At 42.6% G+C, this 23,088-nt stretch overlaps 1 protein-coding gene across 2 annotated transcripts in view; it reads left to right on the forward strand.

Moving 5' to 3' along the window:
• The window catches only part of CWH43 (cell wall biogenesis 43 C-terminal homolog), a 38,950-nt gene extending 16,226 nt beyond the window's left edge, over window positions 1-22,724 (forward strand). The window contains exons 7-16 of one of the 2 annotated variants that reach the window (XM_081144875.1): window positions 749-1,006; window positions 3,503-3,628; window positions 5,822-5,901; window positions 8,166-8,271; window positions 9,293-9,428; window positions 11,060-11,209; window positions 16,082-16,226; window positions 18,508-18,569; window positions 19,371-19,526; window positions 22,552-22,724. In XM_081144875.1, the coding sequence (XP_081001001.1) occupies window positions 749-1,006; window positions 3,503-3,628; window positions 5,822-5,901; window positions 8,166-8,271; window positions 9,293-9,428; window positions 11,060-11,209; window positions 16,082-16,226; window positions 18,508-18,569; window positions 19,371-19,526; window positions 22,552-22,630 (1,298 nt within the window). In that variant the 3' untranslated portion in view covers window positions 22,631-22,724. The remainder of the gene's footprint in view (window positions 1-748; window positions 1,007-3,502; window positions 3,629-5,821; window positions 5,902-8,165; window positions 8,272-9,292; window positions 9,429-11,059; window positions 11,210-16,081; window positions 16,227-18,507; window positions 18,570-19,370; window positions 19,527-22,551) is intronic. The other variant, XM_081144874.1, reaches the window with a different exon arrangement.
• The last annotated feature ends 364 nt before the right edge of the window (window positions 22,725-23,088 follow it).

Raw genomic sequence — 23,088 nt, forward strand, 5'->3', positions numbered from 1 at the left:
GATACACTTTCTCAAAGCCGACTTCACAGGACTGGGAGAGAATTGCTATATTTCCTTAGGATTGGCTCAACAAATCAGCCAACATCTGCTAAGCACCTGCTGTGGACCAGGCAGGTTGCACAGCCCCAAACCTGCAAGGCTGTTCATAAGGGGTGAGCGGCCTGCAGACGGGCCATAGCAGTGTGTCTACAACACTATCTCAGTCACATCTTCTTTCGGGCCCATGTGGTTGGGAAAAACAACTTACTTAATGTAGGACAAGTGGCAGTGTTTAAATGGACAGAAATGCCTTCAGAACATTCCTTAACAAAAACACCCTAGAAACCACACTGACTACATGTTTTCTAATGTCCTGGATCTGGCTAGTTAAATTAAATGGACATGTTTTGGTATTATAGGTAAGTTCACTTTTTTCATTTTTTATCACCCTTAGGATCTTAACACAAATAATCTAAAAATGCCTTCTCCCCGCCCCCCCATTCCTGAAGAAATATCACAGAACTGAGATTCACTGGGCCCACATCCCACCTCGAGGGGTGCAAGTAACTCACTGTGTGACCTCCAGGAAGACACCCCATTCCTCATTCGTGTGCAGATTGGACCGTCTGCCCCCAGGTCCCTCCTGGCTCTCAGTGGCTGTGCATCAGTCGTCCCACAAGCTTATTCTCCCGCCCCCCTTTTTATTCTTGAGAAGGTGGCAGGAACTGTTCCCGCTGCCCTGCCTGACTCGGTTCTCTCTCCCGAACAGGAGCGGCCTCGGCCGCCGGCCTCCTGGGCCTGCCCGCGGGGGCGGCCGCCGCCTCTGGCTGTGCGCTCGCGCTCTTCACGGCGTCCAGGTGGCCTGCAGCGCTCGGACACCTTGTCAGCTCAGGGTCGAGCCCCGGGAAAGCCATGACCGTTGCCATGATGTTTTATCTCCTAGATACATTTTTCTGTGCATGGTGCACAGCTTTTAAATTTGTTCCAGGAGGTGTGTACGCTAGAGAAAGATCCGATGTGCTTTTGGGTGAGTACATTTGAAAGGCCTGGGTTAAAGTCATGACTACTGGAAATGACCCTTTAAGACTGGGATTTAGCGCTTTACATGACCGGTGGAAATAAATAAGGTGATCTGGCTTTTCTCATTAAAACAGAGTCTCTTGGTTAAAAAAACAACTGGAGGAATGTCTAAATTATGACTTGAAAACAAATTTCTTCATTCATCTGAGTTTCAGTAATATTTATTACTACAAAGCCCTTTTAAGTGAATTGTGAAAAACAAGTTTAATTCATAATAAAGAATAAAAGAGGTACTAGGTAATACTTGCATTTATGCTATGTTGGGAAAGGGTGTGATAAAGATGCTCACATCACTATTTCAATGGTAGGCATATAAATATATATAGGAATTGTGATTTTCTTGGGTTCTTCTGAATTTTATCTGTGATTTAAAAATATATATCTTTATTGATTTCAGGGAGAGGAAAGGAGAGGGAGAGAGATAGAAACATCAATGATGAGTCCTTGATTGGCGGCCTCCTGCACGCCCCCCACTAGGAACTGAACCCGCAACCCGGGCATGTGCCCTGACTGGGAATCAAACCAGGATCTCCTGGATTGTAGGTTGATGCTCAACCGCTGAGCCACGCCCAGCCCGGTCTATGATTTTTATTTACTATATTTTCCCCCATAAAATATATTTTGCATATGTGAATCTTAGTGTAAATGATAAATTTCTAAATCATAGAAGAAATGCGTTTTTCATTTCAGTGGTTATGAACTTATGTGCCAAAATTAAAATTTCATAAACCCATCTCGGTTTAGTACTTTAAAAATTGTCCGCTGGCCATGATGAAATTACTGATGTATAATATATAAATCAAATGGTGCTTATCATTTTAGTTTAAGTAAAACATGTCATATGCTCCCAGGATAACATCTTTGAAACGTGAGGTGCCAAAACATGTTGTAGGGGATTCAGTTCTTGTTTGTTCATGCATTCATTTTTCCATTTGTTCATTTACTCATTAAATAAGAATCTTTGCACACCTCCTGTGTTCCAGGCACAGTGCCAGGTGCTGGAGATTTAAGAAACATAGTGCCCGTGCCCACCTGAAGCTTCAGTGTAGTGGGGGAAACACCATGCATAAAATAAGACAAATACCCATGGAATTACAGTTGGGGTGAGGCCTGCACATAGTCTAGGCTCCTACTTGAGTTCCTTTGCTCTTCCCACCGTGCCCTTGGTATACATCCAACTACTCCATACATTTTCACATGACTTACTCTATTCCACGAGCTAGACATCTGTCAGGACAGGCTAATTTGGAAGATATATTTTTAAGTTACATAAAATACTTAAAATGACCTTTGAGAGTTTGATATTTCTGGCAAATTCCCAAGCTCTCATCTGATTAGAGAAGTCCATGGCTGCATTTCCTCTGCACTAACTTTGGCTTTGCGAACTTTGTATTTCTTCTGGTTTCTTTCAGGTGTGTGTACTCTGTCCTGCTCTGTCCTCCTGTCCAATGCCCTGCTTTTTCCTTACTCCAGCTTGCTTAGGGGTCTGCCATGTGGAGAGACCGAATGAAAGTAAGAGTCATTCTGAGCATAAGTTTATTTCTTTAGAGTGTTATGAAATATGTGCTTTTGGAGTGCTTTTCAACTGAGAATTTTTTTGTAGTAAGAGCGACACTATATTGATAAGGCCACAAAATTAAGAAATGTTGGTAATGTTCAGAGTAGCTTTTATACAGTTGAAAAGAAATCTATATTAAATCAGAAACTAGTTATTATTTTATTGTCTGGGTTTCTCCTGCTATTTCCTGGAAATTGCACATAATTAAAAAAAAATTTTTTTTTGCTAGCCTGCCACCTAAACTTAACTTTTACTTGGCATTTCTGAATTTATATATTGTTCAGTCATACCTCTGTTTCCATTCTTAGTAGATAAATTTTAGAAGTATGGAAACTTTACATGTAAGCTACAATGTAATGCATCCCAGTTGAGCTCAACTTTATGGGCCCAACTCATTGGCACAGGCGTATTCAAGTATGCATTCTCCGCGAGGAGCCTGTGCCCAGGATACCCACATCCCAGGCCAGAATCACTGACACAATACTGCGGTGCTGAGAACCTACACAGCCTCAGCTTGGTGCAGGTGAAGTCTCTTCAGTGGAGAAGACAGAATCCTTAAGGCCTTTTGGAAGCTCCTTTCTCTTGAGCTCCACCTGCCTCTGCCCAGTTAGCAGTGAATCACACTCCCAGCAACCTAACAACTAGGAAACGCTCAGGAAATTAGAAGAAATCCATCAGGGTTCTGCCGAGCTTATTTCTCATGATCATCCCAATGATCAAAAGTACTGCTAGAGTAACTGCTTAGGTAATGAGATAAATTAATTTAATAACTGAATTTCCAGGGTGTGCTCATTTAATTGAAATCTTGGCTCCTGGAATTTATCATTGGAAGGATTTTTGGATTGAAATGTAATACAGTCTAATATATTCTTTCTCTTTTAATAGGGACAGTGATGCTAATTATTGGGTTGGATATGCTATTTGGTCCTAAGAAAAGTCTTGACTTTCTCCTTCAAACAAAAAACAGTCCTAAAGTGCTTTTCAGAAAGAGTGAAAAATACGTGAAACTTTGTAAGTATAGTTTGCTTTCTTTTAAAAAAACATTTATTTAAAATATAAAGCTTCAAACATATATGAAATTAGAGTATAAGGAACCCTGGTGTACCCATCACCCAGTTCCAACAGTTGTTAACAATTTTCCTGTGTTATTACAGCTACCTTCCCTACTGTTTTTGGTGAAATACTTTAAAGCAAACCCCTGATGTCATTTCAACCGTAAATACTCTGTGTTAGTTTTGTTTCACTTCTAACGTAGATAAGTTGATTTAACAGGTAAAATTTCCAAAATGCTTTGTTTTAATTCCATTTCTTGTTCTCCTTTTTTAGGAAATTAAATATTTTAACTGTTAGAATATTGATGAGCTAGAAACTCAAACGTGAAATAAGTTTACTATTTAATATGACATTTCAAATGAACTGGATTGACTAAAGATTTATTGAATGCATAAAATTTGCAGATAGTGTATTAGGATACAATAAATTCATAACTACATAGTGTTATGTAGGATTTAAAGACATGTAAAAATGAGTCCTCATCCTCAGTGAGTTGACACTTTACTAATGAAGGCAAAATATTATAAAGAGATAGAAAACACTCAAGAAGCTAAATAAAATTTCAGTATATTTTTGAAAGACGTGTTGCAAAGCAGTAAGACCATTATATAAAAACCTTAATATGTGTTCTATCACAATTTGAAAAGATTATTCTAAAATTTAAGGGACTTTTTAAAAAAATCCTCACCTGATGATATTTTTTCCATTGCTTTTCAGAGAGAGTGGAAGGGAGAGAGAGAGAGAAACGTCGATGTGAGAGAGACACGTTGATTAGTTGCCTCCCACACGCTCCCTGACCAGGGCAGGGGATCCAGCCTGCAACCGGGGTACATGCCCTTGGCTGGAATCAAACCTGGGACCCTTCAGTCTGAGGTCTAGTGCTCTAACCACTGAGCCAAACCGGCTAGGGCTTAAGGGACTTTTTTAAAATTTAGAGGGTTTTTTTCGTGTTCTTATGTTTTAGTTACGTCCTTTGAAACCAAGATCTGGCAGTTTTTGCTCATTTGTTTTTAATCCTGACAATCGTTGTCTTTTTTATTATTAAGAACCGTAATTTTTTAATTGATTCATTAAATTGAGGCATTTGAAACAGTTTCCTTACAAAGTCGTTTAGACAGTTTTATGTAATTTTTAAAAATAGACTATTTTTTAGAGCCATTTTAGGTTCATAGCAAAATTGATCAGAAAGTAGAGAGATTTCCCATATACCCCTGGCCCATGCACGTAGCCTCCCCCACGATCAACATCCCCCACTGGGGTGGTGCGTTCACTCCCATTGATGACCGTCCACAGAGCCCATAGTTCACAGGAGGGTTTACTCTTGATGTTGTAGATTCTGTGGGTTTGGGCAAACGGATACTGACACGTATCTACCATCATAGTATCATACAGGGTAGTTTTACTGCCTTAAAAAATCCTCTGGGACCTGCCTATTATTCATTCCTCCCTCCCCCTGCCCATGGCAACCACTATTTTTGTCTTTTTAAAACGTTAATAGATTTAATTTTTTTAGAGCGGGTTTAGGTTACAGAGAAAATAGGGAGTAGAGTTCCCATGCACCCCGTCTGACTCCCACCCCCACAACCCCCTCAGCGATTCACGTCTTGCATGATTGTGGTGCATTTGTTACAATTGAAGAGCCAATATTGCTAAATTATTATGAACTAAAGTGCATAGTTTACATTAGAGTTCACGCTTGTTTATGTTCTGTGGGTCTTGATAATGGTATGATCACGTCCCTCCCGTTACAGCATCAGGCAGAGTCGCTCCTGAACAGCCCTGAGCGGCACCTACCCATCCTTCCCTCCCTCCGAACTCCCTCAGCCACTGCCTTCGGCCTTTTGCCTTTTCTGGAACGTCAGCCTTCGCCTTTTAACTTCAAAGTTTAATCTATTTTTTTCGCAGTTTCTTGTGTATTATGATTTACTTCTATCATCGTACTTTTTCTACTTTCTCCAGGCCTATTTTTCCTTGTTTACCTTCTTGCTTTCTTTTGCATGGATTGGGCTTTGTATTTCTTATTCCCTTCCTCCCCACTTCTCATTCTAGTTTGCACAAGATCCTTGCTTAATAGGTTCAGTAATGTCATGAAAATTATTTTTTTAAGCAAGCTTAATTTCTTTTAAACAAGTGTCTTTGCTTTCTTTTTAGTTTTGTGGCTGCTCGTTGGCGTGGGGCTGTTAGGCCTGGGACTGCGGCATAAAAGCTATGAGAGGAAGTTGGGCAAAAGGGTAAGTAATTAAAAATTTTAATTACTTCAGATGACATGTGTATATACACACATTTGTACACTTCTCTATCATGATTGAACTCTAGACCTGGATCCAATGACTTCAGGGCCCTGTATCTCAGCTCCGTAACCCTTGGGTCAGAGGCTGGTGGCACAGTAGAATTATTTGATGAAGTTGGGTTGGTTCCTGGGGCAGGACAGACACGTAGAGTAGAGGCAAACGGCTCGTGATTTTGTTATATGAAGTGATTTTTCTCACCCCACAGTTTAACATGTCTAAACTATGAAATAAATAACTATTTTATAATGGGCTTTCTCGTACTGTCTGGTAGATGTTGCTGAAGGCAATAATGTGAGATTCTTTGGTTTAAGAAAAATCTTACAGATAATTCTTGATTTTGCAGATTTAGGGTCACTTGTGCATTGATGAGCTGTGAACGTTTTCCTGTCTCTTTTCCCTCTTGCTGTCTGCGGTTTTGTATTTCTTACAGTCCCTTTCTCTGCTAGAAAGGTGGGCAGGAGTAAGTCACTGCTATGTTATGCTTTCTCTCTGCTCTCATGAAAAGCTTGATGTGTTTCATAATGCAGTTAGAGTTGCGGTTTGGGGTAATCTGCATTTGCAGGTTAACTTTGGGTTTTAGCAATCTGTATTACCAGGAAAATGTTTCATGTTAAATTAAAAGCTATACTGAAGCTGCAGGCTGTGCTTCTCTCGCGGACCTTTGTTCTAGCACCTCAGGGAGTGCCTGGCACATGCTCGGAACTCAGTTACCTACTTCTTAAGTAAGTGAATATCTCACTACATGATTGTGTTCTTTCTCTCCTTGGTTTATTAGTTGCTGTTATTGCAAATAATGTCAGAAGAAGATATGTAATGTCAGGGATTCTTTTAAAAAGGAGTCGTTTCAGTTGGATTTTGTACCTGTTTTTTTGTTCACTCAGTCAGTCATTTGATAAGTCTGTTGAATTTCGTTTTTGCGCCTGGTGACAGAGATTCGGAGGTAAACGAGTTGGCCAAGATGCCCGCTCTCACGGAGTTTACATTCTAGGGGAAAAAGACAGTATTCAGAGGAACAAATAAGGGACCAGGATGACTTCTGGGTTTTTGGCTTGAGGAACTGATGGAGGGAGGTAGCAGTGACTGCGATTGGAAGAATCAGTGGATGCCAGATTTTGGAGTGATCAAACCCAGAGTTAATGATGAAGTTGCATGAAAAGGGATGGCTCGATGACTATAACCGGGCTTCTCGAGATCTCTGTGGATGGTTCCATTCTTTTTATGTGACGCTCAGTAAGCTGGACACTCTCTTGTGTAGAGATGAAACGCCCAGCTCACTGCTGGTGCACACTGAGCTTTTTGTGTTGAGTAACGGCCCTCCTGCGCCTAGAGGCTGCTGCTTCTCCCAGTCCGAGCTCCTGTGGTCCACTCTGAGTTGTTTTTCAGTTGTGGTGACAGATTCATTCTAATCCAGCCGCCCTCTTTCACGGGATCCCTGCTGTGGGTCAGGAGGTGTTAGTTTGAGGCGATGGTTAGGGTTGGGCAGTGCATTCCCTGACTGAGCCCATGGACCCAAAAGAGGAACCCCCAAAGGGGCTGTCCCGAAGCTCGGCCTTGCTGGGACAGTAGGGGAGTAACACCATCCATACCTCGGTTAGAATGGGCACACCACTGTGCAAATATATTAAAGGACTTTCTGTATCCCTCTGGTCTCTTTCATCTCTGGAGCAAGGGAAACCCTCTCCTGAATGTGATGTTTATTATTTCCATGAATTTCTTTATATTGTTATGATAGATGATCTATCCCTAGACAATGTTTTTCCCCATGTTTTTATCTTTATCTAAATAACACTTAACATATATATTTTGCAACTTACTTTTTCTTAAAATCATCTTTGTGAGATTTGTCCATATGGAAATATGTAGTTATTAGCACTGTGTAGTATTCCATTATACATACGTGATGCAATTTATTTATTTTCCTATTGAAACAACAGCCAGACTGTTTCTAAGTGTTTGCTGTTATAAACAATGTTTATTACCAATGCTCACTTTCCAAACTTCTAAGCTTAAGCTATAAAGTCACAGAAGATTATGAGAGCACCATGCAGCAAAAATCTCCTTATTTTATGAAATAAATGTGGACAGATGTCTAAGGAAATTCCTTTGCTGAAATATGAATTTTGGCAGATAGAGGTGGAGAAAACTGGGTCATTGAACCTGCCATTGTTTACATGCCGCCCTAAGTCCCATTAAAACTTCCTCAGGCACCAACCACAGAGGTCTCTGCCGCCATCTGGCCTTTCAGGTTTGGCTACGACAATGAAGGATGGCCTAGTCTAGAAAGATCAGCTCGACTGCTTAATGAAACAGGTAAGTCTTACTGGAATTAGTTCTAGGTTTTGAGACACTACTTTTATTACTTTTATTTTGAGCAAGATCATAAGAAACAGGAGGAGGGTTTGCTGGGTCATAAACCATTTCTTAAAAAGGCTTTCCTTTGGTGGGCAGCTGCAGGTTAAGCATCTGTAACCACATCTGTCCTTGTTTGAGAGCAATTACTTCTGTTGATTCTGAACAAAGCCTCACCCTGGGTATCTACAGGGGATTCTTGTCATGCCTTTGCTCTCAGAGATGCCCCTGCTGGTGGCTCCTGTCACTTGGGGACTCACTCTGGGGACCAGAAAACTGTTGGCTTAAAAGGCAGCACAGGTCAGAGTGATGCTCATTTGAGAAGCAAATCACTTTCAAGAGCCTAAGGGACAATTTTTAAGCTTTCGTGCTTGAGGGAGCTCATCCTTGAAACTATGTGGGTGCTTGGCTCCTACATCAACTGCATGGAGGATGGAGCATGGAGCAAGCTATGTAAAGGGCTGAATGGTTCTGGTTACCCCTAATGATGAGCCCGTCTCCTGGGAAACTGCTCCAGTCTAATGCAGCTAAGAAAGTTCTTTGGCCTTTAGTCCTTTAGTCCTGATTACAGGCCTCCAAGGCACATCTGGCCAATACACTTACTTCTGTGCCAATACCATGGAGGGTTTGCCCAAGAATAAAATGCTGTCGCACACCACTCTTTTCTGAACATAAATTGGGTATTTGAGAAAGGCATTAAGCTTATTTGAGACTTGGAGAATGATGTCAATAATATTTGAAAATTTAGAAAAGTTATGCTTTTACACTTTCCTGCATTTTCTTAAGGTGCCCCACATATTAATTACATTCTAAATATGGGAAAATTTTCTAATAGCTCAGGTTCGGTCCACTTCACTTTTGTGACTCATCAGGAATTTGTTTTAGATTTATGAGTGAAAGCAAAGGGTTCAGGAACAACGTTTTGCTAATTGTTTTTGCATGGTTGTGGTTTATCACTACGTGCTTTTTTTTTCCTGAACAGGTGCAGATTTCATAACAATTTTGGAGAGCGATGCTTCTAAGCCCTATATCGGGAACAATGACTTAACCATGTGGTTAGGGGAGAAGCTGGGTTTCTATACTGACTTTGGTCCGAGCACAAGGGATCACACTTGGGGGTGAGTGTACCTTGGCTGCTAGTCCTGAACGCAGCTCTGCGAGACCAGGCAGCGTAGGCCTAGGGCGGAAAGGTGAGATTGTCTTACCTTCGTCCTATGACTGTGCCCCAGCGATGCTTCTTGGGAGATGAGCAGGGCCTGAAAATACGCATATTCTGTAACTGTTTTAATGGTTTCCCTGTTACTGGATATTTTCAATTGACTGTAATGAACCATTCAGCGTAGGTGCTGAGATTACAGCAGATGGCATGTCTGACCCGGACATTGTCCTCATGGAGCTTACACTCTAGTGCAAAGAGACAGAAAATAAACACAGAAAGAAGTAAATAAGATCATTAGAGACAGTGTTTTTGTGCTCTGCAGAAAAGGAAACAAGCTAACGAGAGAAAGCGACTGGGCGGCAGGGGCAAGGGGGATGCTAACGCAGGTGGAATGGTCAGGAAGGTTCCTCGAAAACCTCATGAGGACATAGAGCCCAGCCTTGGGAGGAGCTGAGGGGACCACCGGGGCCAAGGTCTGAGGCAGGATCCAGCGTGGTGCGCCTGAAGCATAGGGCCCGAGGGACACCCGGCGCAAAGCGAGGCCAAGGGCGGGCACCTCATCTGAGGGACCCGTCATCCCTGCCCAGGACTTAATTAAATTGCGATGGGAAGCCATTCGAGGGTTTAAAACACGGAGCGATGTGATCTGACGCACATTGTTAAAGGTCATTCCTGCTGTCCTTGGAAGAACAGAGTGGGGCGGGCGCAGTGGCACGGGCGAGCGGTGGCAGTGAGGGCCGGGGAGAGGGTGGCACAGATTCAGGAGCTGTCTTGGAGCAGAGCTGACAGAACTGAGTGATGGGCTAGGCGCCAAGGGCCCAGAAGTTAGAGCCAAGGGCAATGTGTAGGTTTTTGGCCTAAATACCTGACAGGAGATGTCATTGAATGGCACGGGCGTGACCAGGAAGTAGCAGGATGGTGCTGTTTGAGATGTCCCTGGACAGGCAAGTGACATCCAGTAGGCAACTGTGTGTAGCCTGGAGAGCTGAGTGGGACAGGACAGGCTGGGCATGTACATTCAGCCCTCATCAGTGGGGACAGTCCCGTCGGAGGGGCTCCATGAGGGGGCAGAGAGAGTAGGCGCCGCCAGGGGATGGAGGCTAGCCGGTGTCTCAGTTCTGCTCACCCATCGTGTAGTTCTTTGACTTAGATTGAGGTAGAACATGCTTTCATATCTTTATTGGACAGGTTTTAATTTCTAATTTTATAAATCGTGACTTTGTGTCCTTGCTGGCAAGATTGCACATTTCCAAATGTGTTGATTACTGTTAGAACTGTTTATGCAAATATGTTGCTAAAGGAGCAGTGCAAGTAAAATGGACTTTGTGGATTACTAATTCTTCCCTTTTCGCGTCTCCATAACATTTACTAAAATAGAGTTGATAAAACTGTCTGATCAGAGTTTATTAGTGACACAGTGAGAAACGCAATGGACAGACAGGCTGCCGCATAAGTCTGCGGCGTTATTGCTCTGAGTGGCCCTCGGCGGGAAGCCGCAGGTGTGGCACGTCCCCCATGAACACATTTGCTTGGTCCCGCGGGCGTGATGCGGTCGGAGCAGCAGTGACGCTTCTTTTCATTCCCCTGCAGGATTATGGCTCTGTCCAGACACCCCATTGTGAAGTCGGAGCACCACCTTCTTCCGTCGCCAGAGGGCGAGATCGCGCCAGCCATCGCCCTGACCGTGAACATCTCGGGCAAACTGGTGGATTTCGTTGTGACACACTTTGGGAATCACGAGTGGGTTTCTTTGGTTTATGTAACGATACACAACTGCCAAGAAACATTATTAACACATTACTTTGATTTCCGTGCAATGACCTATCCTTCTTTTTTTTTCTTTTTCTCCCAAAGTATTTTCCCCTGTGTAATTGCTTTTAAAAATCAGACATAGAAACATTTGAGATGCAGGCAGCCCTTAGTGATGGCACGAGGCAGCAACAGTGGTTGTGTTAGCCAGCAGCTACTGAGAGGTGCTGTGCTAAGTACTATTTAATCTTCATTCTGCTGGAGGTATGTACTCTTATAGCCCCATTTTGTCAATAAAGAAACTAGGCTGAGAGAGTTACATGACTTGTCCACCCAGGGCCACACAGCTAGGAATCAGGTAGACCCAACTCAGAGCCTGCCAGTACTTGGTACAAGGAAAACGGGACTATAGAAAAAGGAAATTCCCTTTTCCTACGAGGTTACTACAGTTGGAAGCACCGTTGGAATTTGAGAGCACTAAATGCCATTCCTTTTCCCCTTCGTGTTTGCACAGTCAACTGATAGGGGCAGAGGAATCTCGCAGGGAGATAAAAATATCCTCTTTAATTCTGATAAGCCTATTTGGACAACACGACTTAAGTGTGTCCATGTGGACCTGCTAATACATCTCCCAACAATACACAAAACTGACTCCCCCAAACAGCAGGCCTGACAGCAGAGTCTGCCCTGCCAAGCCCCCACCTCAGCAGAGAGAGCCAGAAAACACCGTGTTTACAAACTAGCAGTTTTCAAGAAGAGAGAGGAAGGACTTGAGACAAGCCTGCCCATAATTCTTCCAGTTAATCCTTCTAAACTTAATTAATTATAAAAAGTCCTCCCCAAAAGAGGAGAGTGGAGAGCGAGGGGCCAGAGATGGTTTTCTAAGAAAGTCCCTCTGCGAGGACACACGAGGAATGGAGAATGAGTTTTATCCCTCAAATCACATTCACAACCAGGGACTTACGACTGACTAAATCGTGAACAATGCCAAGAATAGATTGTAAAGGCAAAGGTAAAGGTATATAATTGATACTCTACCATAGCAAACATTCTGTGATGATAACAAAAAACACTGATGTGAAGGGCTAAGTGCTATAAAATAGGCAAACGGGCTCTGTTCGCATCGATAACACGAGGCCACAGAGCTTTAACGTGACATACAGGACATTAGAAAAACAACATTGTCGCACTATAGGTTTTAGCTAAACAAAACGACTGTGTCTGTACCCCTATTTTCTTTTACCTCGCTTTTCTCACAGTATTGTGGGGATCTGTGAAAGCAGGCTTGCATACTTTCTGAAGTAAGGGCCTAAGTAATACGGACAGATCGTCAGATCGTGCGATCAGCCTCTGCTTGCCTCCTTGGAGAGAAGACAGATGACAGAGATGGTCCTTATCTCTTTAAAAAGCTGTTTGGAGAAACGCCTTCTGTTTCTCCCAGTAATTTTCATGTAGCAAGTATAGGCATTCAAAAATAATAGCAGTTGAGTTGTGTTTATCTTTTTAAAAATAGGCACTTCTGTGTTTAAAGGTTGCAAGGTTTTTACCCAAGAAGCAGTTGAATCTGCTCCTTCCCTTTTTTCTTTGCTTTTTCCCCCTTCCCCCTTCAACTCCTCTGAAACATAAAGAACAGACTTGAAGGGAAGACAAGGCTGAGAGACAGAGCTCAGACTGGGTTGGAAGGAGAGCCTTGTCTAAGTTTCCATTAACCGCATCTTTAGAGCTCTGTCAGCAACACCAGATCCTTTACTTCCTATCTGACTCACTGCATTTAATAATACTGACAACAGTAGCAGTAGCAATAATAGCTAACCCTTGTTCGGGAGATGTACCTCGAGGGAGGGGGAGAGGCAGTGTAGTGTCATGGTCAAGAGCTATGAGTTCCAGAACCGAGAATCAGACAGTCTGGTTTGAATCCTAATCCAAGGTGCATCCTTCAAGTTACTTAACTAGCTTTCTCCTCTGTAAATCGGGGGCAGTAATCCTGCCTGTTTCATAGGGTTCTCATGAGGATTAAATGAGATATCTTCTCTCATGCAAAGTACATGAATACAGTAAGTGCCCAATTAATGCTGGCCATTATTGTTAAACCAAGTCAGATGACTCCAAACGTAAAGTACGTGGGGCAGCTTAGGAAAGAATTCATTCATCAAACATAAACCGAGCATCTGCCATGCCAGAAGCCCAGTGCTGTGTGCAGTCTCTGTGCTTCGAGCCACAGCTCTGTGTCCCTCCTTAGAAGCCTGCCCGTGAACACTGTCCTCCCAACAAGTGACATGAGGAAGTTCACGCTTCAAATGCTTTGTGAAGCCAACATTACATATTTTTGTTTGTCTTTGTTGGAAAAGACAAACAAAAATACTAATACAAGCTGTAATACTAAGTACAAAATTCATACTGTGAATAAATCAAGATCTCCATTTCTAGTGATTACGGCCTACAAGCATGAATTCACGTAGGAATGACATACGCAATGCTTGTGCATGTTATTAGCTGATTGGATAAGATTTAAAAAATTCCTGACTACTCAAATATCTCTTTAGAGCCAATAAGTAAGAAACAGCATTTGTGGATTCAGCATTGTCGGTTAACTAAGCCACCAGTTAATCGCCACTGTTTTCTCTCTTCTATAAATGTGCATAAATGTACAAACAGGAAAGAGCACAGAACCTGTAGTCTGAAGACCTGTGTTCTAGTTTTGGTTCTGGTGTAACATAACTGTGGTGAATTTCAGGTCACTTGTTGCTGAAAATTGGATAAAATTCTCTTTTCTAGCCCCCATTATAAGGCTATTGGGCTGAGCAAATATTAACAGATCAGAAAATGTATCTGTGTGCTCTCTCTTTCCTTGCCTTATGTCTATACATAGGCTTTCTGTTTTTATTATCATCACTGGATAACATGTATCTGCTGAGAAAATGTAAACCACATTCGTAGATTATTTTCCAGTCATATATTGCTAAAATATATTTGTACAAAAACACTGTGTTGCAGTGACTTTGGAATTTTCTACACTTGGATTTGAATCCTGGTTCCATGTGTCAGAAGGAACAGAATTCGCTGCAGACTTAATGGACTACTTACCAACATATTAGAAGGGTCAAAGGGACCGATAAGAGATGCTGAGGCACTCAGGCACTAGTAGCAGTGGGGAATCAGTACCATCCTTAGGGACAAGCAGAGGAAATAGTGTTCCCAGAGTAAGAGCTGGACCAGGAAGATGGGCCACCGGTGTGGGAAATGCAACTATTGCCACAGGGACTGGGGAAGGAATACCCTGACTTCTCTCTCCTCTCAACCTTCCTTCTCCTGCTGGGGCCTCCGATTGGTGAAACATCACTGGAAATCAGCAGACAGGGGAGCCCAGGAGATGAGATCTGCAGGGGTCCGCCTCCCAGGGCATAGAGAAAGGCTGAGAATGGATCTGGGCAGGAGAGATGGAAAATAGCCATGGACATGTTACTTACTCAGCATCATTTAAAAATAGAGCTAACGCCTGCTCTCTCAGTTATTAACAGAATTCAGTATCAAAGATGTTAAACAATCATTCTTTTCACTCTTTCATTTCTTGAGACACCTTTTAATAGTACTCAGCTGTCCACACATACTCAGCTTAGTCCCGTCTTCAGATCCTACCTTAATGAGGTGTCTCCAGTCTTCTCAGTCCTCGGTGATCTCCCACTAGCTTCCTGCATTATTGTTTGTTTTTTCTTTAATCATTTATTCGCGATCTTTCTCTGTAAATGTCTGTGTTGTCCTACCACCTGTTGGCTCTTGGATCCGTTCCGGGCTTGTCTCCCTCTCGGCTGCACATTGTAGGGAACCACGCTTCCCAGAGCCGGTTACCCTCTGGCTGCTGCGGAGGTGCAGCCACTGGGAAGCACTTGCAAGGCCGGGGGCAAGGGTTGGGGAGAAGCCAGGGTATTTCCCATCTTGCCTCCCTGCTTTCTCTGGTTTTCTGGCAGCAGGTGAGTGTTGTGTGGCTCCAGCTCCTCCTTAGATGACCCCCGGTCCTTTTGGGCAGACTCCTCCGCAGCACCGTCTCTCCCATCAGTCAGGGCTGGCTTTTGGCTGCTGGGCCTCCTTCTGTTGTCCCTGTGGCCCTAGAAGTGGTACTGGTTTCTCCTTGTTGCAAAACTCCAGTTGCCTCACTGACTACTGTTTGGCTTCATATCACCTCCGTAACCAGTTCCCTATATGAAATTCACTTTGTTTGAAACACCTAGTGTGCTCTCAGTTTTCCTGGCTGCATCCTTTCAAATATGATGTCCCTATTTTCCCCCAAATAGATTGTAAACCACGCCAAAGCTTGATGTCCTTGCCTACTTATCTCATTTATACACTAACAGTGCTTTGCATAATAAAAGTTTTATGCTTAGCCACTTTTAGAAGGTGTTCCGTTGAGGGAGCTGAGTACATAAAAGCCTGGTGTGCTCTGTGAATGTTAGGATTCTCCCACTTATCAGGGCTGCTGCTGCTGCTGCTTTAAAAAAATATTTTTTTTATTACTAGTCTTTAGCTGTAATACTGATGACCAGGTCTCAGATGATTATTGACATAATTTCTCCTGACGAAAAGTTAATGCTGTTTTGGACTAGATATTTAAATCAAGTTGACTCCAAATGATTTGTGGGGAAAGATGATGCTGTTCTTCATCCAAAGTTTGTCAGCCTACCCAGTGGAAGTTGTCTGTCTCGGTCTTGTTCCTTTCCAGAACATTAAGACATTTGCCCAAGTAGGAATTACTCTGGGTTTGTGCTCTACTTGAAGATAATTTTTGGGAACTTAGGTACCTAAGACTTTAAAAATTGTTTTGCCAATGCAAAACAAAATTACATTTTTTGTGGTTTTTTTTTTTTTTAGAGATGACCTCGACAGAAAACTTCAGGCTATTGCTATTTCAAAACTCCTGAAAAGTATCTCTAATCAAGTGATATTTCTGGGATATATCACCTCGGCACCTGGTTCCAGAGATTATCGACAGCTTATTGAACATGGAAATGTGAAGGTAATGCAATCTTAATAGGATTTGATTTATCAAGTACTATGTTTGTTCTTCATGTTTAAGAAAAAATAAACCAACCCAACAGTTTAATATGTATTCTAATCATCTACTGCTGCATAGAAAACCATCTAAAAATACACTAGCTTTAAACAACAGCAATCATCAGTTTGCTCAGGCATCTGCAGTTTGGACAGGCCTCGGGGGGTAGCTCATCTGTGTTCCACGCAGCTAGGGGCTGAGCTGGGGACTGGGGTATTTACGCTGCAGGTGGCTTACAGGTGGCAAGTTGGTGCTGGCTGTGGACTAGAAGCCCAACTGGGGCTTTGGGCTTGGGGTCCTGGTTACCCTCTAAGGAGTACTTGGGTTTCCTCCCTACATGATGGCTGGGTTCCAAGAGTAAGTGTCCCAAGAGAATTAGGAAGAAGCTGTACTGCCTCATATGACCTAGCCTTGGAAGTCATATAGTGTGACTTCCGCAGTTGTCACAGCAGGCTCTCACTCGAGTGGCAGACACATAAACCCCTTGAGGAGTATCAACATCACATTATAACAATACTGTGTGGAAAGTAGCCATATTTCAAAAATACAGTCTTCCCCAATATGAAAGTTAATTATGATGTTGAGAGGAAAAGATAAAATGAAATGGCAAACAGAGGGGCTGGCTGATCGGCCAGACAGGGCCTCGCTAAATGCCACTGAATTAGCCCTTACCTGTTCAGGTCTAAAACACTGGGTTTGTCGGTGTACCCAGATGTAATCATGCTTTGGGGACTCACACAAACCACATCTGGAGACTGATAGATACACTAGAGTGCTGACAGCATGAATTGATAGCGAGAAATAGAATTATGTTTCGGTGAGCCCTGGGTAGATGCCTTGGTCCTTTGACTTTATGACGTGAGAACATACACGTGACATGTGGGATGCGCATGACGTGAGATGCTGTCTGCGGAGAGGAAAGCTCATCTCACTTATCAAGTGCTCGGGAAGACAGGTGGGGACAGGGAGGCATGATGAGCACTTTCTGCACATGACAGAGAACACAGGGTGGCTTCAATAGAGAGAAGTGCGTTGCTTCCTTTCTTTTTTGGCTGTAGAAGTGCAGCATTTCTTTCTGTGGAAGCCCGGGTAGGAGATTCAGCACCAGAGCCGCACAGCGGTGTGAAGGCGCCCTCCTAGCTTGTCGCTCCGCTGATGAAGCCTCCGTTCCCAAGGCTGCCTCTTGGTCCAGGACGGAGAGGAGGGAGTGAAGAAGGGGCCAGAGCGTGTGCAGGTTATCTCTGTCGGGAAGGTCCAGGAAACTGGCCTCCGGCATTGTGCTCACATTTCATGGACTGGAATGTAGTCCATGGCCACACTTTGATGTATAGGAAGTGGGGAGGTGCAATATTTTAATCTTTTAAAAAAATATTTTTTATTGACTTTAGAGAGAGAGGAAGGGAGAGGGGAGATGCATCAGTTAGCTGCCTCCTGCACGCCCCCGACTGGGGATCAGGCCCTGAACCTGGGCATGTGCCCTGACCAGGAATTGAACCGTGACCTCCTGGTTCATAGGTCAATGCTCAACCACTGAGCCATGCTGCTAGGCTATTTATAGGACTTTTAAAAAGAAGAAAATGGAAATTTCTTTAGTATAAGAGTTCCATATTTAGAGTTTTCCTAACACACTATAGAAAAAAAATATGTGTATGTTCTGCTTCTCTGGTGAAAAATAACCCTGGTCTCAAGCTTTCAATATCCCAAAGACTCATGATTACTCCAAAATGTGTTTATTTGCAGTGATTCAATTTAACAAACACAGATTGAGCGCCTGCCAAATGCCAGGTTTCTTGCTGAGTGCCAGAGAGCCAGAGTGATTAAGAGTTCCTTTGCTCAGGACGAGGGGGGTGGATATATAGAGACAAATAACCGTAGAGAACAGTAGAGCTGGTGGGCATGTGGAGGGGGACCGAGGAAGATACTGTAAGCTCTGCTTGGGAGGAGAGACTTGGAAAGCTGCAGGGAGCCAGACACTGTATGAAATCGTTGGGCTCCCTGCCTAACTCCCTCTCTAGACCGTGTTCACCTTTGTACTCCCAGCATTTAGTACCAGGGCCAGGTGGGCATATAGTAGATGCTCCAGAAATATCTGTAGAAGGAGTAAATTGGACCTTCAAGGATCGGTGGGAGCCAGGCAGAGAAAATAGCATGCACAAAGGCATGTCTATCGCTGTAGCTCACACATTTTCTTGGCAGCTCAGAGCAGAGCACTATTTCAATGCTTTAAACATTCTCTGTTTATTAGGATATTGACAGCACGGATCAAGACAGATGGTGTGAATACATTATGTATCGAGGGTTGATCAGGTGAGCATAAGTGTTTGATTTTTTTAAAAAAATCTATTGTTACTGTGACCTTTTGGGTCTATCCTGGAGAGAAAAACTTGATGGAAGCAGTTAATTAATTTTAATTAATTTTGTTACTTTTTATAAACATCGATTTGGTTGGTTGTGCAGTTTAACATTTTTTTCAAGACACAGCCTAACAATTTAAGAAGGAATAAATGGCTAAGCAAATTGAGCTTAATTATACAAAGAGGATGCTATGTAAGCTATTAAGCATAGGTATGTAACTGCCAGCACGTGTTAGGAATGGCTCCATTTTTGGCTGTCTGGCATGGTGGAAATAGCACGGACCATGAAATAAGAAAGCCTTGAGCTTGAATTCCAGCATTGTCAGCTTCTAATCATGTAACCTTAAGTTAGTAAACTAAATTGTTAGAGCCACTACTATATTGTGGTGAGGTCTCTAGGTAAATCACATCCTTAAAAATATATCATCCCATGTAAAAAGTGAATACTTTATATATATTCCAAAATATTGTTTGAGAGGCAGTTTGTAGAGACAGAATATTCATTAATGTAGAAAAGTAGGGTAAGGTTGTCTAGTATGTTTAATTAAATCTATGAGCATGTCCTTTATTCAGTTATGTCATAAAAGTAATATGTTGATAAATATTTAGAGTAACAAATCAAGATAATTCTAGTGAGAGAGAGTATTGTTAGAAGTGAGAAATTGACTTAATAATGAAGGTGTTATCTACTAGATCTCATCAGATTTCTGAATGCCAATAAAATCTTTCCAAACCACTTCTATTTCTGCCACAGATTGGGTTATGCAAGAATCTCCCACGCTGAACTGAGTGACTCTGAAATTCAGATGGCCAAATTTAGGATCCCTGATGACCCCATTAATTATAGAGACAACCAGAGAGTGGTCACAGACCACAGGGAAGTTCCCAAGAAAATTCATTTCAATCCCAGGTGAGTGGGCTCCCTTATGTTGTAGACTACGGTTATGAGACCCAGCATCCCCTCTAGGGACCTAAATATGATCCCACAATGAGCTACAAATTACATTTGGTTCTAGAGGTTCATTCAGGTAAGGGAGCTCAGGGTAAAGATGAGCCGGTGGCCTGAAGGGTCCCGGGTTTGATTCCAGCCAAGGGCACGTATCTCAGTTGCAGGGTCAATCCCTGGCCCTGGCAGCATGTGGGAGGCAACCAATGGATGTGTCTCTCTTACATCAATGTTTCTCTCTCTCTCTCTTCCACTCCCTCTGAAAAATCAATGGAAAAAATATCCTCAGGTAAGGATTTAAAAAAAAATCTTATTTAGGATTGAAGTTACGGTCCCTGCCCTCTGAGATAGAGAAATGTGTTGTAGTCCGAGCTTCAGGTGAAAAGATCACATAGGCATCATCGTCACTGTCGCGGTCATTAACACCATAGCAGCCCCTGACGCTGGAGTGCTCCCATGTCCCAGACCCTGATCTGAGCGCTTCGTGTGTTATCCTGATTCATCCCATGGGGGTGGGACTTCTGTTATCCCCATTTTACAGGTAAGGGAGCGGAGGCAGAGCAACAGGAAATAAGTTCACTGGGGTCACAAGGCTAGTCGGGGACAGGGCTGAGGGGTGCGGGAGGCCTGGCAGCGCGTCGGCCGCCGGGCTCAGGGGAGCTTGTAGAAGCGGCCACTGCGTGGGGTCCGCCCCGCCTCTTCATGGCCCGGGCCTGGGACTTTCAAACATCTTGCCAGGTTGTTCTAATGTGCAGATAGGACTGAGACTGTGGACAGTGAATGATTCGTTATCATCGCCGATATTCTGCCACGTGAAGCGTGTTGAGTTTGTTTAGTTTAGAGGTCACCTGAGAAACCTGTTTGCAGCAAGGCTGTGATTGGGGGGATGTGTTCTTTCTTCCCCCCACCACTGGATTATGAGGAGAAACATCTGCATAAAACCAAACCCGGGGCACGTCACGTGCATTATTAGCTCTTGACGTTTTTCTAGTTTTGCCAACTGAGAGCTGCAGAAACTTCTCCGACCTCATTTTGTTGGGGAGGAAAGTGACATTCGTTTTTTCTTCCCGCCTCTCCTGGGCCGGAGCGCAGGCGATGCGTGTGGGAGGGCGACGGGCGGCCCCTCGCGGCCGCGAAGGGCGTGGGCTGGGCCGCGCCCGGTCCAAACCCGGGTCCAGCCATGCAACTGGGCGCACGGCGCCCGGCGCTCGCGCCTCAGGTCCCTCACCTGGCAAACGGGGAAACAGTGCCTACCTCGAAGGTTATTTGAGATTTTAATGACACAGAATGTTTTCAGAATAGTTCGTGGTCGATGCTCAGTGGCCAGTAGCTGCAATAGCAACAGTAGTATTTGTTGTGTTAACAGTAGACCCAAAATGCATAGAAAGTTTCTCTCCTTTTGCTGATTGAAGTGACCCTGAAATGGAAGTTGGGAGATCTGGGAAGCAAAAGGTAGTTCCATGTCCTTATTCGTTACACCAGGAGTGTGCAGAAGTTCAAATAAAATATTTTTGGCTAGATCGATGTTCTGCTCTCACATCGATGTTTCTCTCCCCCCCCTCCCTCTCTCTCTAAAAATCAATTTTTAAAAAATCTTAAAAAATATTTATGGTTAACCACAAATGCAGATTGATCCAAACCAAGTGTAAAGGGAGCTAGATCCCACGCTGTTTAGTTATGAAAATAAGGATAAGTAGAAGGCCCGCCTTAATGTAAAAATTTCTTATAAAAAATATATACATATGAAAACATAAAATAGAAATAGTCAGAGAATACTAAGTTCGCCAAAAATCCCATTCTTTAATGTAACAAAATAGTCATAGAGTCCATGATGCCAGCACCTGCTGGCCCTGTGCTAGATACTGAGGACAGAGTGGCAAATGAGGCCAAGTCTTTATAAACTTTATGTTCTGGTGGGGAGACAGACAATTCAAAGATTATCACTGGTAAAAATTTTTTGTATACATTTTTGCTATCTATATGCATATATATCTATATATCACACAATTATTCCAACTTGGTAAATATATGAAACATATATAACACATGTATGTGTGTGTTCATTCTATTTACTAACCTGATTTTTTTCCATCTAGACAATATATTACAAACATCCTTCCAAAAAAAAGTATTGCCCTGAAAATGTTTTTTAATGATTGCATAATGTTCCATTGTTTAGATGTACCAAACTTTAGTTAACCAATTTAGTTGTTTTCGCACATTTATTTTTTCATTAATATAAAAAGTCTCCCAGGGACTTCTTATACCTTTGGGCAAATCCTTGACTGCTTCCTTAGGACTCAGTTCTAGATGTGCAGCAGCAGGGTCAAAGGTTGGGCAAAGTTTTATTATTTCTTCTTATTGTTTTGAGATGACAAAGTAAACAGGTCTCCTACCTCCTACATTGTGGAGGTTATTTGCTGATGAAGAAAAGGAAGTCAAGGGTTTCATTTTCTCAGGCCTTAGCTCCCTTTCCAGTGCCTTTCGTATTTCATCGTCCCAGCTAGAACTATGTAATTAATTCCTTTTTCATCAGTAAACAGTTCAGCTGCAGCACTTGCGCACCACAAGACTTAGAAGTTGCAATTGTGCCAGAACAAATTTTATGCATGTGTAATTGTAACATGAACAACATTGCAGATTTCATGATTCCTTCACCTATAAAATGGATATTATTAAAGCTGAGGACCAAAGAGAAAATCCAGATTTATTTTTCACTAATGTTATCAGCCAATAATTCTTACACAGTTGTGCTTCTGGAATGATCCATAATCATAGAAAGAGGACTGTGGAGGTTCAGATGTTAGTCTGTCATTCCCAGATGCATGGATCCTTCTTTATTTCTCCATTCGCTCTTTTATAAAGTGATCACATCTCTCCTGGTTGTTTGATAGATAAGTAAAACCACAATAGGTTATGGTTGAAATTTCACGGAAGAACATACCTTTCTGAATGTTTTTTACATGTCAATTGCTTTTTTTAAAAATAGATTTGGATCCTACAAAGAAGGACACAATTATGAGAACAACCATCATTTTCATATGAGTACACCGAAATACTTTTTATGAACTGTTTAAAACCAGAATTCATTGACTGAGCAAGTCTAAGGAGAACAAAAGTATGTAAGATGAAAAGATGGATGAAAGTGGGAAACTATACACAAAGAACCTTAATTTTGAAAATGTATGATGTCTATGCAGTGGGAAATTCTATCAATTTATAAAATGTGTTGCTTAATAAAAGCATTTCTCCAAATTGCCTTTTAGTTTTTGATAAGAAACAGAATGTGGGTAATACAAGAAAGTTTCACTACTAGGCACAAAATCATTACAGTGTCTTACCTTTGCAGTGCTTTAAAATAAAGTCATTTCTTGATGAGCTGGAAGAACTGTTTACAAAATCAGACAGTCTTAAATCCCTCTTGGGACAAAGCAGAGGGAAATGTTTGAAGACTGAGGCTAATTGTTGGAAGAATCGGGACACATACACCTGCTGCTGACTCAGCAGTGGCAGCGAGCCTCTCACT

Source organism: Miniopterus schreibersii (genome assembly GCF_964146895.1).
Source record: "Miniopterus schreibersii genome assembly, chromosome: 1".
NCBI classification, from domain to species: domain Eukaryota; kingdom Metazoa; phylum Chordata; class Mammalia; order Chiroptera; family Miniopteridae; genus Miniopterus; species Miniopterus schreibersii.